Genomic DNA, 16,226 nt, shown 5'->3' with positions numbered 1-16,226 from the left:
TGGATGCGGCTGCACCCAGTACACAGAGAGGGAAGAAGCTGACTCCACCTCACGTCAATACTGCAGAAAGGTGAGTACTTATCTTTTAGTAGTCAGCTGTTCTGCAAAACTCAGAGAGACAATATAATGTAGCAGAGAATCGTTACCTCTAACGTAAGGCGATATCTCGGCACTGAGGTGGAGACGCCGTCCTCCTGATATACCTCTGTGCTGAGTGGAACAGCTGTGTCTGGTGATGGGTGACAGCTGTCACCCAGGCTACTCCCATAAGGCGGCAGCGCCCTCTGGTGCCTGGAGCCCGCACTCCAGGCAGGGCGCCCTCTGGTGGTGGTGGGCCAGCAGTACCTCCTCTTCAGCGGCCCACACAACAGGTTACCCAGAGTCCAATTTCAATAAACACTTATCTTCATCCAATAAACACTTGATGTCTGAGAATAAACAAACGCTCCTCCTGGTGTCTCACTGAGGGTAATGAAATCATTCCCATACTGACTAGACAGGGTCAAGGTCAGACACTCTTATCATTTCACGAACACTCCACCTAATCCACAGTACATACCACATACGTCATTTTCTCAGTTTCCTCTTTAGACAGGATCTCCACCTCAATGTCTGTGTTGTAGAACTGACGTCCCACTTGAGAGAGCTGTCCTGCAGCGGTCAATAACACACAGAGGTCACAGAGTTTAGTTTATGCACAAAGGTGAGTGATGATGTCCCGTACGATATACACACACTTCAGATTCTCAATATATAAAAGCAATTTTCAGAAAAATACCAGAAAGATGGTTTTATTTGGGATCAGTAATGTTGCTCCCGTATTCAATTTGCATGATTTTAATATATATGTGATATGCTTTAGTTTTTTTTGTATTTTTCATTGAACTGGGCAATTTGTATTTAACATTAAGACTCAACATTTTATTGTGTGATAAAAAAAAGCACAAATACAACCCCAAGTCCAATGAAGTTGGGATATTGTGTAAAATGTAAATAAAAACACAATACAATGATTTGAAAAGACAACACAGGACAAGATATTTAATGTTCATACTGATAAACTTTATTGTTTTTGTGCAAATAATTGCTCATTTTGAAATGGATGCCTGCAACACGTTTCAAAAAGTTGGGATGGGGCAACAAAAGACTGGGAAAGTTGATGAATGCTCAAAAAACACCTAATTGGAAACAGGTGAGTTGAATGCTCAAAAAACACCTAATTGGAAACAGGTGAGTGTCATGATTGATGATATTGGTATAAAAGGAGCATCCCAAAAGGCTCAGCCATTCTCAAGCAAAGATGGGGTGAGAATCACCACTTTGTGAACAACTGCATGAAAAAAATAGTCCAACAGTTTGTTTCTCAACGTTCAATTGCAAGGAATTTGTTGTGTGTGCCGCCAGAAGAGGAGGTACTGCTGGCCCACCACCAGAGGGCGCCCTGTCTGAAGTGCGGGCTTCAGGCACTGGAGGGCGCTGCCACCTTCCAAGAGCGGCCGGGTTGACAGCTGTCACTCATCGGCTATGACAGCTGTCACCAATCATCTGCGCCTCACCCCGCATAAAAGCAGGACGACACCTCCACCACGTCGCCGAGATATCGTTCTTCCAAGGAGGTAACACTCTCAGCCTGAGAATTCCTAAACGTTGTTTGTGGATACATTGTTTGCAGCTGTCTTCCTGAAGGACCGGTGTATGCTGCGACTGCTTCGCTCTGCATTCCGCCAGATAAGTAATTAGACAGGAGCTACACGAGCATGTGATTAGAGGTGGAGGTGGAATAACCACCATCCTTGTTACGGGGTGCACACACACCCACACCTGACTATGTTTGCTCTTCGCCAGCAGTACCAGATCCAACATGCGGAGACGGTGGCCACCTGGGGAACTCGGGACCTGCCGGCTCCAGTATCCTCCTGGTTCGGTGGCGGAGGAAATCGTGTGGTTCCGGTTCTTCTCCAGACGGACGTCTCCTATCGTCGAGCCTGCCCACACGACACCTTTATTAATTGACCTTGTATTCATTCTATAATCTGCTGTGTGTAGTTGTGGCATTCACAACAGTAAAGCGTTCAAATTTAACTTCTCCTATTGTCCGTTCATTTGTGCCCCCTGTTGTGGGTCCGTGTCACTACACTTTCACAACAGAATTTAGGGATTCCATCATCTACAGTCCATAATATAATCAGAAGATTCAGAGAACCTGGAGAACTTTCTACACGTAAGTGGCAAGGCCAAAAACCAACAATGAATGCCCGTGACCTTCGATCCCTCAGGCAACACTGCATTAAAAACCGATATCACTGTGTAAAGGATCTTACAGCGTGGGCTCAGGAACACTTCAGAAAACTATTGTCAGTTAACACAGCTTGTCACTACATCTACAAATGCAAGTTAAAACTAAACCATGCAAAGCGAAAGCCATACATCAACAACATCCAGAAACGCCATTGCCTTCTCTGGGCCCGAGCTCATTTGAAATGGACAGACACAAAGTGGAAAAGTGTGCTGTGGTCTGATGAGTCCACATTTCAAATTGTTTTTGGAAATCATGGATGTTGTGTCCTCCGGCAAAAGAGGAAAAAGACCATCCAGATTGTTACCAGCGCAAAGTTCAAAAGGCAGCATCTGTGATGGTGTGGGGGTGTGTTAGTATCCATGGCATGGGCAACCTACACATCTGTGATGGTACCATCTAAGCAATGTCTTTTTCAGGGACGTCCCTGCTTATTTCAGCAAGACAATGTCAAGCCACATTCTGCACGTGGCTCAGCGTGGCTCCGTAGTAAAAGAGTGCGGGTACTAGACTGGCCTGCCTGCAGTCCAGAACTGTCACCCATTGAAAATGTGGTGCATTATGAAGCGCAAAATACGACAACAGAGACCCCGGACTGTTGAACAACTGAAGTCGTACATCAAGCAAGAATGGGAAAGAATTCCACCTACAAAGCTTCAACAATTAGTGTTCTCACTTCCCAGAAGCTTACTGAGTGTTATTAGAAGGAAAGGTGATGTAACACAGTGGTAAACATACCACTGTCCCAGCTTTTTTGAAACGTATTGCAGGCATCCATTTCAAAATGAGCAAATATTTGCACAAAAACAATAAAGTTTCAGTTTGAACATTAAATATCTTGTCTTGGTGGTGTATTCAATTGAATATAGGTTGAAGAGGATTTTTCAAATCATTGTATTCTGTTTTTATTTACATTTCACACAACGTCCCAACTTCATTGGAATTGGGGTTGTAGTATGGAAAAGCAAACATCAAAAGTTAAAATCAAGAGTAATAATTAAAACCATAATAATACTAACTGCACAATTAGTACATAAAATACATCCAACTTTAAAATAGTTTAAAAAATGCAATTGATATAATAGCACATAAAAACAAACCACCTAGGTTAAATGCCTAAAAACCGTAACAATACCTAAAATCCATAATAATACCGATCATACCTCTCTTTAAAAACATTGACACTGGGCGAGTTAATGACGTGGTTAGGAAAACTGTTCCACAAGGTGACAATTCTGTTGCTAAAAAAATTCTTTGATGTTCGGTCTTGACCTAATAACCTTTAACATAGTGGAGTGGCCTCTCAGACCAGTATAATCTCTAAATTGAAAAAAATGGTTGGAATCAACATTTTCATGGCAGTTTAATATTTTATAAGCTTCAATGAGGTCCCCACTGGTTCTTCTCTTTTCTAGTGTAGTAACTCCGAGTTCCTTTAACCTGTTTTCATAAGATAAATGTTCTAAACCAAGTACAATTATTTAGATCAATTTCAGGTCTGGTTTGCATTTGGCACATTTTATTCTGTGCAGCAAAGCAGGTGAAAACACTGACTATTATTTCTGGCATTTTACTGGATAATCAGAACAAAATATTTAAATAAAAACATCAGTGATGCAAAGGTAAATTAGATAGCCTTGCTTGGATGTAAATGAGGGTCATTTATATACCCCACAATGCTCTTAAAATCAACTATAGATGTACAATTCTGTGACACTCCAAAATGTTGGGAGTGACCAATCAATTATAGGCCTGTAAATATTTTAAGAAAAACCAAAACTGTTACATTACAATATGAATATTCTCACATTCTGCAGTGTAAAAATTAACTAACTGAATTGGTATAGTTGAAGATTTTAATTAACAATAAATGACGAAGATGAAAACATAACAAAATATGGAAAAAGTGAAGCGCTGTGAATACTTTCTGGATGCACTGTGTAATACAGTTGGTCACTGCATTAATAAAGACAATTATTTAATTTATGAAACCCTTTTATTTCGCGGTACCTTTGACAAACTGGGTGAAGCCCTTGCGGGTGCTGCGGTAATGCAGAGTGAGGCTTGTCTCACACTCCTCCTCCACACAGAAACTAGGCGGCTGCACCTTTGGGAAGGAGAAACGGAAGTATTCGTGCAGGTTGTCCAGCTCATTGATGAAGTCACGGACATTGCGGCCCAACACCTGGGAAAAACACATTACGGACACCAACACAGTTATGCTGTCAACAAAAACAACACAACGTTATCTTCAGTTTCTTTCCAGTTCATTGTGATGTGTTCATTTATGATTTGATCTTAAAAGTTGTCATTTGTTGTAGTTAATTAGAACTAGCTTTGCTGTTATTTCAAGATCATATATAAAGATCCTTGATTTATCATCAATCACCTTTTGAGCTTTAATTTCTTCTGAACTTTGTGGCTACACTCCTTTTTACATATAAAATAAATAATTGTAACCCATACCTTTTTGTGGAAGAATGAAATCATGAGTAAAAATTGAGATTTCATGCACAAAATCACCGCTGATCTGAATCTTTATACAGTTCCTTGCCAAACTCCATGCATGAAACAGAACTTAGTGAAAATGAGAAAAGGGATGACAGTCCAACATTCCGAAACTGTGAGGGAAAAGCCCCACCTAAAGGAGAGCAGCAGCTACCCTGAGTGCATCATCTGTGTACTTTTTATATTATTCTGCTTGAAATTTTCACCCATTTTCCAAACTGTTGTGAGTTTTAACAACTGCTAGTATTAAACCAATCTGTTTATATGTCAAGCATGGGATGTCAGCCTGGTTTGGAAACCTCACTGCACAACTTAAAATTAAGCTCAGTCGTCTGATTCACACCATTATGAAAGTGATTGGAGAGAAAGATCACCAGTCCCTTCAATCTATGTATAACCAGTCTGTCCTGAGGCTGGCTCAGAAGCTAATGACCGAGTCATCACATGTCCTATACACAGAATATGAGTCTTGCCCTCTGGTAGACGTTATAAAGTCTCCCACTGTAAACTTAAAAAAAAAAAAAAATAATTTGTGCCTACTTATTTATCGGGTGCGTACAGTATGGGTTAATGCCAAATACTTATCATGGACTAGACTGTTGAGATGTCAGTCTATTAAGTGTTAGTTATGCCGTGTTGTCTGTCTACTAGTCTAATAGTATGTAGGTTGTTTACTTTTTTAACGTACTGTGAAGGCATATGCTTGCAGCACATGAATCCAATCTGTACCAAAGACGATCATCTGGACCTGGGCGCCGAGGGGTCATCCACTGCACTGTGGCACCCAGGTCCAGATTCCAACATCATCAGTTAAACAGTCGTATTGGGTGGTGTAGCCCTTTTTGTAAAGGTTTTGAAGAACATCCCGACTGTCACCCTCAACTAAGAGGAAAATGGTTCAGATGGTTCAGCCAAAGAACTACCAAGGCGCAGGCCTATCATGAAGTGGAAGCTGCTAGTACAGTATCATTGTCTATAGCCAAGACAGTTTTACATTGCCATGGACTAAGACTGCTGCCCAAGAAAAAAGCTCCTCATCCAAAATTACCACCATCAGTTTTGGCTAAAGTATGAAGGAAGACAAAAACAAAAAACAGAAGGAACAACAACAAATGTCTAGAGGAATGTTTTATGGTGAGATGACCCAAAGTTTGATTTGTTTGGCCACAATGACCAGAAGTATGTTTGGAGGGGAAATGCTGAGGCATTTGACCCCAAGAACACTGTTCCCATCTGTGACATATGGCAGTGATAACATTATGCGCTGGAGGTGGTTTTACTGCCTATTAAATTGTTGCATTTGTGCAAAGTAGCTGGAAAAATGAATGAGAACATTTTCAGACTTCCTTAGTAAAACCTCTTACCAACAACTAGATGGATGAAACTTCCACAGAACTGGATATTTCAAGAGAATTCCAATAGGATTCTTCCTAGATCTGGCTGCCCGTCGAAACTGAGTGATCAGGTAGAGAAGGACCTTAGTCAGGGAGGTGACCAAGAACCTGAAGGTCACTCTGTCAGAGCTCCAGCATTCCTCTGTGGAGAGACGAGAACCTTCCAGAACGACAACCACTGCTTCAAGAATCCACCAATCAGGCCTGTATGGTAGAGTGGCCAGACGGAAGCCACCCCTGAATAAAAGGCACATGACAGCCCACCTGGAGTTTGCCAAAAGGCATCTGAAGGACTCTCAGACCAGGAGAAACACAACTCTCTGGTCTGAGACAAAGGTTGAACTCTTTGGTGTGAATGCCAGGCGTCATGTTTGGAGGAAACCAGGCACCATCCCAACAGTAAAGCATGGTGGTGGCAGCATCATGCTGTGGGGATGTTTTTCAGCAGCAGGAACTGGGAAACCAGTTAGGATTGAGGGAAAGATGAATGCAGCAATGTACAGAGACATCCAGGATGAAAACCTGCTCCAGAGTGCTCTTGACCTCAGACTGGGGTGACGGTTCATCTTTCAGTGAGACAATGACCCTAAGCACACAGCCAAGATATCAAAGGAGTGGCTTCAGGACAACTCTGAATGTCCTTGAGTGGCTTAGCCAGAGCTCAGACCTGATTCTGAATGAACATCTCTGGAGAGTTCTGAAAATGGCTGTGCACCGACACTCCACATCCAACCTGATACAGCTTCAGATTTGCTGCAAAGAGGAATGGGCAAAACTGCCCAAAGATAAGTGCGCCAAGATTGTGGCATCATATTCAAGAAGACTTGAGGCTGTAATTGCTGCCAAAGGTGCATCAAAAAGTATTGAGCAAAACATGTGAATACTTACGTACATGTGATCTCTTAATTAATTTTTAATAAGTTAGCAAAAAGTTTGAAAAAAAAAAGAAACATTTTCATGTTATCATTTTGGGGTGTTGCAAGTAGAATTGTGAGGAGAAAAAATTAATTTACTCTTTTTTGGAATAAGGCTATAACATAACAAAATGTGGGAAAAGTGAAGTACTGTGAATACTTTCCAGATGCAGTTTATGTAATGTTGTGCCAAAAACTATATGTTGCAGGCATTTATAATTTACATTATGATGTCTGTATTTTTACATTCATGAAATTGTCATCCCTTCACTAAATAATAATACCACCCTATAGTTCTGCCAAGAAAAAGAGATCTTCTGAAGCTGCTTGTTGTAACACATACCTATTATGTTGTCATCACTAGTCCTACTTACTCATTGTTTTGTTGTGTGGAACACTGAAACTCCTACGGACTTTCTGTCAACCAAACTACTGATGCACTTCTATTTTTTTGATGATCATATGAGTTTTGGAAAGCAGTGGTAATACTCATGCTTGCACAAACGTATATTTATTCTTGAGATGTGTCACATTCTCAGAGCCAGATACCTTTTTTCCTCAAAATTTCTCACAAACTCCAGAACTGGTATCTGCTGAATAAAATTTTGAAATAGGAAAGCATTTTTTTTTTTATTGATAACTGAAGAAAAAAAAAGATAATGGGATTACCTTAAGTATTCTCTCATATCCATAGTTTCCAATCCTCTTGACCATGTAGACACCAAATGCGTACATCAATTCATCGTGGGTCTTTCCTAGAACCTCACCTGCTGCTTTTGCCAACCGGAGGATCAGGTTATCACTGCAGAAAAGGAGGGGTAATATAATTTATTACCGCTGTATCGACATTTATGTTGGTTTATGTCTCACTAGGATTAATGAAAAACCTGTGGACTACTTTTCAAGAAACATGGTCGAGGAGTGTTACACATGCCAAGAAAGAATCCTTTTAACTTCAGGAACATCCAGGAAATTTATTGGTTCCAAAGCAGAATTTCCTGGTTCAAGACTAGTGCAGCAGCTAAGAGAATATTTACAGAAAAATTGTGCAAATGGTAATACAAGCACCAAAGTTGGCACAAATACTCCTTAGACATTACCGTACTCTTTTGAAAAAAACGACTGGTTCACTTGAATTTTCAATAGGGGTCAATTGAAGAATTACACAGGGGTCAAAATTAAAAATGCTCAAATCATTTTGAAAACTACACCACATTATTTGTCTGATTGCAAAGATTCCAAAAAGGTATAGTTTGGGGTATCTATGACTGAATGATCAGGAGTTATGGGGTAAAAACAGCAAAAATGGTGACAGGTCAGTTTCAGTTTGTACAGGGGTCAAAAGTTAAAGTGGCTCCTATTTTGTTAAAAAATGATGCAAATTATTAGTTGAGTTAACAGGGTTTTAAAAAGGAATAGTTTGGACCATGTATCATACTTAGTTATCATGTTACAGGGTAACATATGTCACATGTCATAGAATTCAATGGACACTGACCTTGTTTGACCTTTACATTGGAGACCAAACATTCAACACAATAAAAACTATTCCATTTATTAATCCTATTAGCTCAACCAATAATTGTAAAATTATATATATATATATATATATATATATATATATATATATATATATATATATATATATATATATATATATAATAATAATAATAATAATAAAAAAGTTCTATTCTGACTTTATGTTTTTGTGTGAATTTAGGTCCATTGTGTTAATGCAGTATGTCAGAATGAAAGAAAAACTGTAAACCTCACACAGGTGAGATTGTGCTGAAAAAAAGTGACACCAAACAAGGCAAAGTAAACAGTTTTTAAAGGTAAATTATGAAGGTAAAACCAAAAGTAGTCGAAACTTGCCAATTATACTCTTGACCCCAGAGGGTAAAGTAGCAAATCCTACACATAATTTTATTATTATAAAAATGAAATGTGCATGGACATAAAAGCATAGTCCACCCATTTAAAACAGTGTGTGTTCCAAGAACTCCCTTTTCTTCATATCACTCAGCTCATAGAATTAAGATGACATTTCTATGGCATATAGAAAGTTACACTGCCCAAATTCTTTCCGCTGAGGGCATAGACACAATTATGTTACAATTAAATGTAAATTAACATAAAAAATTAAAATAAACTTTAAAAATGACACTATGCTTTAATCTTTTTAACAATAATTTATTCAACTTTCCAAAACCTTGTCAATTACACAGAAAACATGGGTCAAATATAACCCACAGACCCCAAATTGGCAGTCCTGTTGTAACACTTCAGTTTTTGTTGTAATGTTATTAAAAATGTAAATTTGAAATTTCTAAAACTTTATCTTGCATCAGGAAACAAATACATGTAGGCATTGTTACAGGTGCTTAGTATACGGTATAAGTGATATTTCAAAGATAGCTCAGAACAAGAAACAGGATTGTGACAAATATTGAATAGATTAAAATGATCATTCATCCAAAATCAGTTTTAAAGATGAAAAATAAAGGTTTTATTGTGTGTTTAAGATTACCACTTATAATGTTAATTTTTTTTTTTAAATATAGGCTTAATGCACAATTATTGTTGGGGAGGTGTCGTAACACGGACCCGCAACAGGGGGCGCAAATGAACGGACAATGGATAAGACAAAGAGTAACAATTTAATGTTGTGAAACGCACAACTGAATACAGACAAAGATAATGCCAATTGAACACAAGGTGACGTGCGGGCAGGCTCGAAGATAGGAGACCTCTGGCGATCGGAGAGCCGGGACCCACACAGCTTCCACCACCAACGGCCTGAAGAACACCGGAGCCGCCAAGTCCTGAGTCCCCAGGTGGTCACCGTCTTCTGTTGCAGACCCTGGTACTGCTGGCAGAAGATGAAAAAACAGTTAATGGTGTGTGTATCCACACACCCAGTAATCCTTTTTCTACAGATCTTCAAGGAGGGAAAACCTCCACCTCCAGACACAATTTCACCCGTGCAGCTCCTGTTAGTCTCTTTCCTGGATGGAGTAAGAGGCGAAGAACGTCGCACTCCCACTATCCGCCAATCCAGCTTCAGACTCAATCCACAGGAATACGGCTGCACACAGAACAATGTTAGATACAACGATAATTCAGCAGAGAAGGTTACCTTCACGGTAGTTGATTTCTCGGCGAGGAGGTGGAGTAATGATCCGGCTTTTATAGAGATGCAGGTGATTGGTGACAGCTGGTGTAAATGAGTGACAGCTGTCACTCTCTGTCTCGGCGCCCTCTCATGCTTGAAGCCCGCACTCCAAGCAGGGCGCCGACTGGTGGTGGTGGGCCAGCAGTACCTCCTCTTCAGCGGCCCACACAACAGGACCCCCCCTCAACGGGCGCCTCCTGGCGCCCGACCAGGCTTGTCCGGGTGACGGCGGTAGAAATCGGCCAGGAGGGCCGGGTCCAGGATGAAGCTCCTCTTCACCCAGGAGCGTTCTTCGGGTCCATACCCCTCCCAGTCCACCAGATATTGAAAACCCCGGCCCTTCCGACGGACGTCCAGGAGCCGACGAACAGTCCATGCCGGCTCCCTGTCGATGATACGGGCAGGAGGTGGTACGGGTCCAGGAGTGCAGAGTGGTGAGGCGTGGTATGGTTTTAGCCTGGAGACATGAAACACTGGGTGAATCCGCAGTGAAGCTGGGAGTTTCAGCTTCACTGCGGCCGGGCTGAGGATCTTGATTATTGGGAAAGGTCCGATGAACCGGTCTTTGAGTTTTTGTGATTCAACCTGCAGTGGGATGTCCTTAGTTGATAACCACACCTCCTGCCCAGGCTGGTATGCAGGGGCCGGGGAACGCCGGCGATCTGCATGGGCCTTAGCCCTCGTCCGGGCCTGCAACAGGGCAGAACGGGCGGTCCGCCACACCGGGCGGCACCTCCGCAGGTGGGCCTGGACCGAGGGGACCCCGACCTCTCCCTCCACAAGTGGAAACAATGGGGGCTGATACCCCAAACACGCCTCGAAAGGGGAGAGGCCGGTAGCAGATGAGACTTGGCTATTGTGGGCGTACTCGATCCAGGCCAGATGGTCACTCCAAGCCGCCGGATGCGCGGAGGTTACGCAGCGGAGGGCCTGTTCCAACTCCTGGTTCGCCCGCTCTGCCTGGCCGTTCGTCTGTGGGTGATACCCGGACGAGAGACTCACGGTGGCCCCCAGTTCCTTACAGAAACTCCTCCAGACCTGCGAGGAGAACTGGGGACCACGATCCGAAACGATGTGCGATGGTATCCCATGCAGACGCACGATGTGGTGGACCAGGAGGTCTGCTGTCTCCTGGGCCGTCGGGAGCTTCGGGAGGGCCACGAAGTGGGCCGCCTTGGAGAACCGGTCCACTATCGTGAGGTTGACTGTATTGCCCTGGGAAGGCGGGAGGCCCGTGACGAAGTCCAGGCCGATGTGAGACCAGGGGCGATGAGGCACAGGCAGGGGCTGGAGGAGGCCCCTGATCTTGTGGTGATCCGCCTTGCCCCTAGCACAGGTGGTGCAGGCCTGGACATAGTCCCGGATGTCGGCTTCCAGTGACGCCCACCAGAAGCGCTGCTGGACCACTGCCACGGTCCTACGCACTCCGGGATGACAGGAGAGCTTGGATCCGTGGCAGAAGTCCAAGACGGCAGCCCTGGCTTCTGGTGGGACGTAAAGTCTGTTCTTAGGACCGTTCCCCGGGTCCGGGTTCCTTGCCAGGGCCTCCCGGACGGTCTTCTCCACGTCCCATGTGAGGGAACGATGGTCTCGATGGGGTCTGACAACTCGGCCTTGGCTTCCTCTTCGTGCACCCGGGACAGTGCGTCGGATCGTTGGTTCCTAGTCCCGGGACGGTAGGTGATCCGGAAGTCAAAGCGTCCGAAGAACAGGGACCAGCGGGCTTGCCTGGGGTTCAGCCGCTTGGCGGTCCGGATGTACTCCAGGTTCCGATGGTCCGTGAAAACCGTGAAAGGCACCGTAGCTCCCTCCAACAGGTGTCTCCACTCTTCAAGAGCCTCCTTCACCGCGAGGAGTTCCCGATTGCCCACGTCATAGTTACGTTCAGCGGGGGTCAACCTGCGGGAAAAGTAGGCACATGGATGGAGAACCTTGTTGGACTCCCCGCTCTGGGACAGAACGGCTCCTATCCCTGAGTCAGAGGCGTCCACCTCCACTATGAACTGGCGAGTAGGATCAGGCTGCACCAGAACTGGTGCAGACGAAAACCGGCGTTTCAACTCCCTAAACGCAGCTTCGCACCGATCCGACCAGGTGAAGGGGACTTTAGTGGAGGTCAGGGCAGTCAGGGGGCTAACAACCTGACTGTAACCTTTAATGAACCTCCGGTAGAAATTTGCAAAGCCGAGGAACTGTTGCAGCTTCCTACGGCTTGTTGGTTGGGGCCAATCTCTCACCGCCGCAACCTTGGCCGGATCCGGGGCGACGGAGTTGGAGGAGATGATGAACCCCAGGAAGGACAAAGAAGTGCGGTGGAACTCACACTTCTCGCCCTTCACAAACAACCGGTTTTCTAGTAACCGCTGCAGGACCTGACGTACATGCTGGACATGAGTCTCAGGGTCCGGAGAAAAGATGAGTATATCATCCAGATATACGAAGACAAACCGGTGCAGGAAGTCCCGCAAGACGTCGTTTACCAATGCTTGGAACGTCGCGGGGGCATTAGTGAGGCCGAACGGCATGACCAGGTACTCAAAATGACCTAACGGGGTGTTAAATGCCGTCTTCCATTCGTCTCCCTTCCGGATCCGAACCAGGTGGTACGCATTCCTAAGATCTAGTTTGGTGAACATTTTGGCTCCATGCAGGGGCGTGAACACCGAATCTAACAGGGGCAACGGGTATCGATTGCGAACCGTAATCTCGTTCAGCCCTCTTTAGTCAATGCATGGACGGAGTCCGCCGTCTTTTTTACCCACAAAAAAGAAACCCGCACCCATCGGGGAGGTGGAGTTCCGAATCAACCCGGCGGCTAAGGAGTCCCGGATGTAGGTCTCCATCGATTCGCGTTCTGGACGTGAGAGGTTGTACAATCTACTGGACGGGTACTCAGTGCCCAGAATCAAATCGATGGCACAATCGTACGGTCGGTGCGGGGGAAGAGTGAGTGCCAGATCTTTGCTGAAGACGTCAGCAAGATCGTGGTACACCTTGGGCACCGCCGTCAGATTGGGGGGGACTTTGACCTCCTCTTTAGCTGTGATTCCGGGTGGAACCGAGGATCCAAGACACTCCCGGTGGCAGGTTTCGCTCCACTGCGTCACCACCCCAGACGGCCAATCAATCCGGGGATTGTGCTTCACCATCCATGGAAATCCCAGAATCACTCGGGAGGTAGAAGGTGTCACAAAAAACACGATCTCCTCCCTGTGATTCCCAGACACAACCAAGGTCACTGGCTGTGTCTGATTATTCTCCATTAGCTATAATTAGGTTGCCAGTTGTGGCCATTTTTAATTTTGTGTTTTGTAGTCATGTACCTAGAATGAAAATATTGATATTGATATTGAACGATCCTCGTGTAAAAAGATCAATACTCAAGCATTTTTTCTGTCCCGAACGCACTGACTGCTGCGCATGCAGATTCATCAAAGTCTACTCTGTCTGTAAGAGCAGTGCTGTGCTGTGTCACACAACACAGAGCAGCGCACCGATGTATTGTGGTCTGTCAGCCCTCTACCTGAGGAGATTTTGTTTTAAGTGGTGTTGAGTGATATCCTTTTAAACAAAAATGTTGACTATGATAAAGTATTTTGTTGTCACGTACAATGTTTGGCGAAATTCTATCCTAGGTCTTTTGGATCTATGAAGCTTAAATATGAAAAAGTATTGGTATTGGTATCGATATCAGTGATACTGGGCCTGTATTTACTTGGTATCGGATCAATACCAAAATTCCAGGTATCGCCCACCTCGAGCTTTGACATAATATATGAGAAACATGTTATATTTACACATAAACAAAGTGGCTTTGGAGCGCCAGAGAGAGACCAGCCAGTGCCGTCACGGTGCCGCTGTACTCTGATTGGCTGTCACCCCCCAACCAAAAAAAAAAAAACAGATTTGCATGATTCATAGTATAAAAATATGAAATAGGATGTGACTTTTAACCTCTTAAAATACCTGTTACGATTGGTCAAAGTTAACCATTTTTGAACTTGTCCAAGTTCTGTGTCCCGAGAATGTTCCTTGTGAATTTGAAGGTCCTGGCAGTAATAACACTGGAGTCGTATGCTGAGCAGTCAGATGGATGGATGCAAAGCTGTTGCAATACCCGATGGCCATATTTGATGGCCTCGGGTAAAAATCAATGTGTTTACCCCAACATACTGTGAAAAGAATGTGAAACCAAGTAATGACATACTTGTACATCTGATGTCTGACAAATTTGAGGTGTGGTATCTCTGCTCGGTTCTCGATCAGTCTCCACACATCCTCTCCGTAGGATTCGTTAATGTAATCATTCACCGCTTCCAAGTACAAGCCGTACATCTTTAGAGACGGAAAATCTTCACACAAACTCAGATGCTAAAAAAAGGAGACACAAGTGTTAGACATGACACACCTGAGATACAAGTGTCCATTTTTAGGGATTCAGGTGTATATATGTGTATGTATCAGGTTATTTATTTATTTATTTATTTTGAAGAAGGGAGACTTTTGCCACTCTTTACAATAATAAAAAAAAAATAATAATAAAAATAAACCTTTTCTCTTGTGGATAAATTGAAAACAGTGACATCCATGAATACAATGCATCTTTGCATGACCTCATAGTGCTAACATGCATTGAACCATCTTTCTGAGATTTTCCAACATTTGGCAAATAAGACATATATTTTTAAAATTATGAAAGTGAAATCACTCAGCCCCTCGTGTTCCCAATCCCCCCCCCACCCCCCCCCCCCGTAACATAAGTGAAACAGCCAAAATAAAACATCATAATGCTAAAAGATGATGTGAAGGTGAAATGCGTGCTTACCCTCAGTGCTGTGTTATCCCGGGTTCCTACTGCGTCTGCCGGCGCCTCGGCATCGTCTCCTGCTGAGAGCTTCCACCTGCAGCTGACACGTTTGCTCTCCGCTGACACGAGCTTGTCAGGTCAACAGGTGACCCGAGTCAAAATAGCAACACTGAGGCATGTTTGTGGCAGGTACTGAAAGAAATACCCCCACCTTCCAAAAAAAAAAAAAAAAAAAAAAATCCAACCACACAGACATCACTTGTTTTATTTATTTGTACAGGAGATAAAACCGTATGTAGGTGTGTCGTTAAAAATCAACATTTTTTTTTTTTTTTTGCACGCTTCATGTAAATCCGAGTGCACGATGTGAGACTCATTATCTGAAATTAGCCCATGCTCTTTAGGAATAACTCATTACGACTACCACGGTTCTTTGCTAATTACTGTAAATTTGCATAATTACGCTCAGGTGCACATTAAGATGACAGGTTTTGTATTGAGACTGGCATTTGGAAGGTTTTGTGTTGTCGGTTTCTTTTGAGAACAAAGATGAATGAATCATTTGTAACCATTCAGGCCTCTCTTATTGTGGCGTCTGTCCTCATGTAACCAATGAAAAACCTCCACATCACTGAAAAGTGACAAAAATTCATGTTTTGTCTCAGAGACGTCTCGAGAAGCTTTATGAAATAAAGCAAAGGCTGAGTCACAGACACAGCACCTGTAATCCAACATACGTGCTCACCCAAAATATACAGTAGGGGGCACTGTTACAACACCCCCATTCAGTGCCGGTTTAACAGCTTCCACTGAGGAAGTGATTTTTTTAAAGCCTACATGACTCTCACTTTGCAGGCAGGCATTCTATTATTACAGAACATTTGCGGCCTTTTACAGCCATTAGATGGCAAAATATAGGGGATGGGGGGTGTTTTTAAACCTTTCCAATATTTTACTTCATTTCCACCTTTGAATTTTAATCCGGGAGATTAGAAAGCCTGTCATGTACAGATTTAATTCAGCAACCGCAGATTTTTTTTTGCCATCCAAAGCGTCACTACCTTCCTCGCGCCTTCACTGCCAAATCAAAGCGAGCCTGTAACACAGTCTCAGAGCGATAACGAGCCGCGCT

At 43.5% G+C, this 16,226-nt stretch overlaps 1 protein-coding gene across 2 annotated transcripts in view; it reads right to left on the bottom strand.

Annotated features, from left to right (window-relative positions):
• LOC117514074 (soluble guanylate cyclase 88E-like) overlaps positions 1–15,291 on the bottom strand; it is a 69,298-nt gene extending 54,007 nt beyond the window's left edge. Inside the window, exons 1-5 of one of the 2 annotated variants that reach the window (XM_034174363.1) lie at positions 15,113–15,291; positions 14,495–14,658; positions 7,782–7,914; positions 4,307–4,481; positions 560–651 (exon numbers count right to left, since the gene is read on the bottom strand). In XM_034174363.1, coding sequence (XP_034030254.1) covers positions 560–651; positions 4,307–4,481; positions 7,782–7,914; positions 14,495–14,622 — 528 coding nt within the window. In that variant the 5' untranslated portion in view covers positions 14,623–14,658; positions 15,113–15,291. Of the gene's footprint in view, positions 1–559; positions 652–4,306; positions 4,482–7,781; positions 7,915–14,494; positions 14,690–15,112 lie in introns of those variants that run through there. The other variant, XM_034174364.1, reaches the window with a different exon arrangement.
• Between the last annotated feature and the right edge of the window lie 935 nt (positions 15,292–16,226).

This window comes from Thalassophryne amazonica, chromosome 7 (assembly GCF_902500255.1).
Source record: "Thalassophryne amazonica chromosome 7, fThaAma1.1, whole genome shotgun sequence".
Classification (NCBI taxonomy): domain Eukaryota; kingdom Metazoa; phylum Chordata; class Actinopteri; order Batrachoidiformes; family Batrachoididae; genus Thalassophryne; species Thalassophryne amazonica.
The sequence above is the reverse complement of the archived record's forward strand: the minus strand, read 5'-3'. Positions and strand labels throughout refer to the sequence as shown.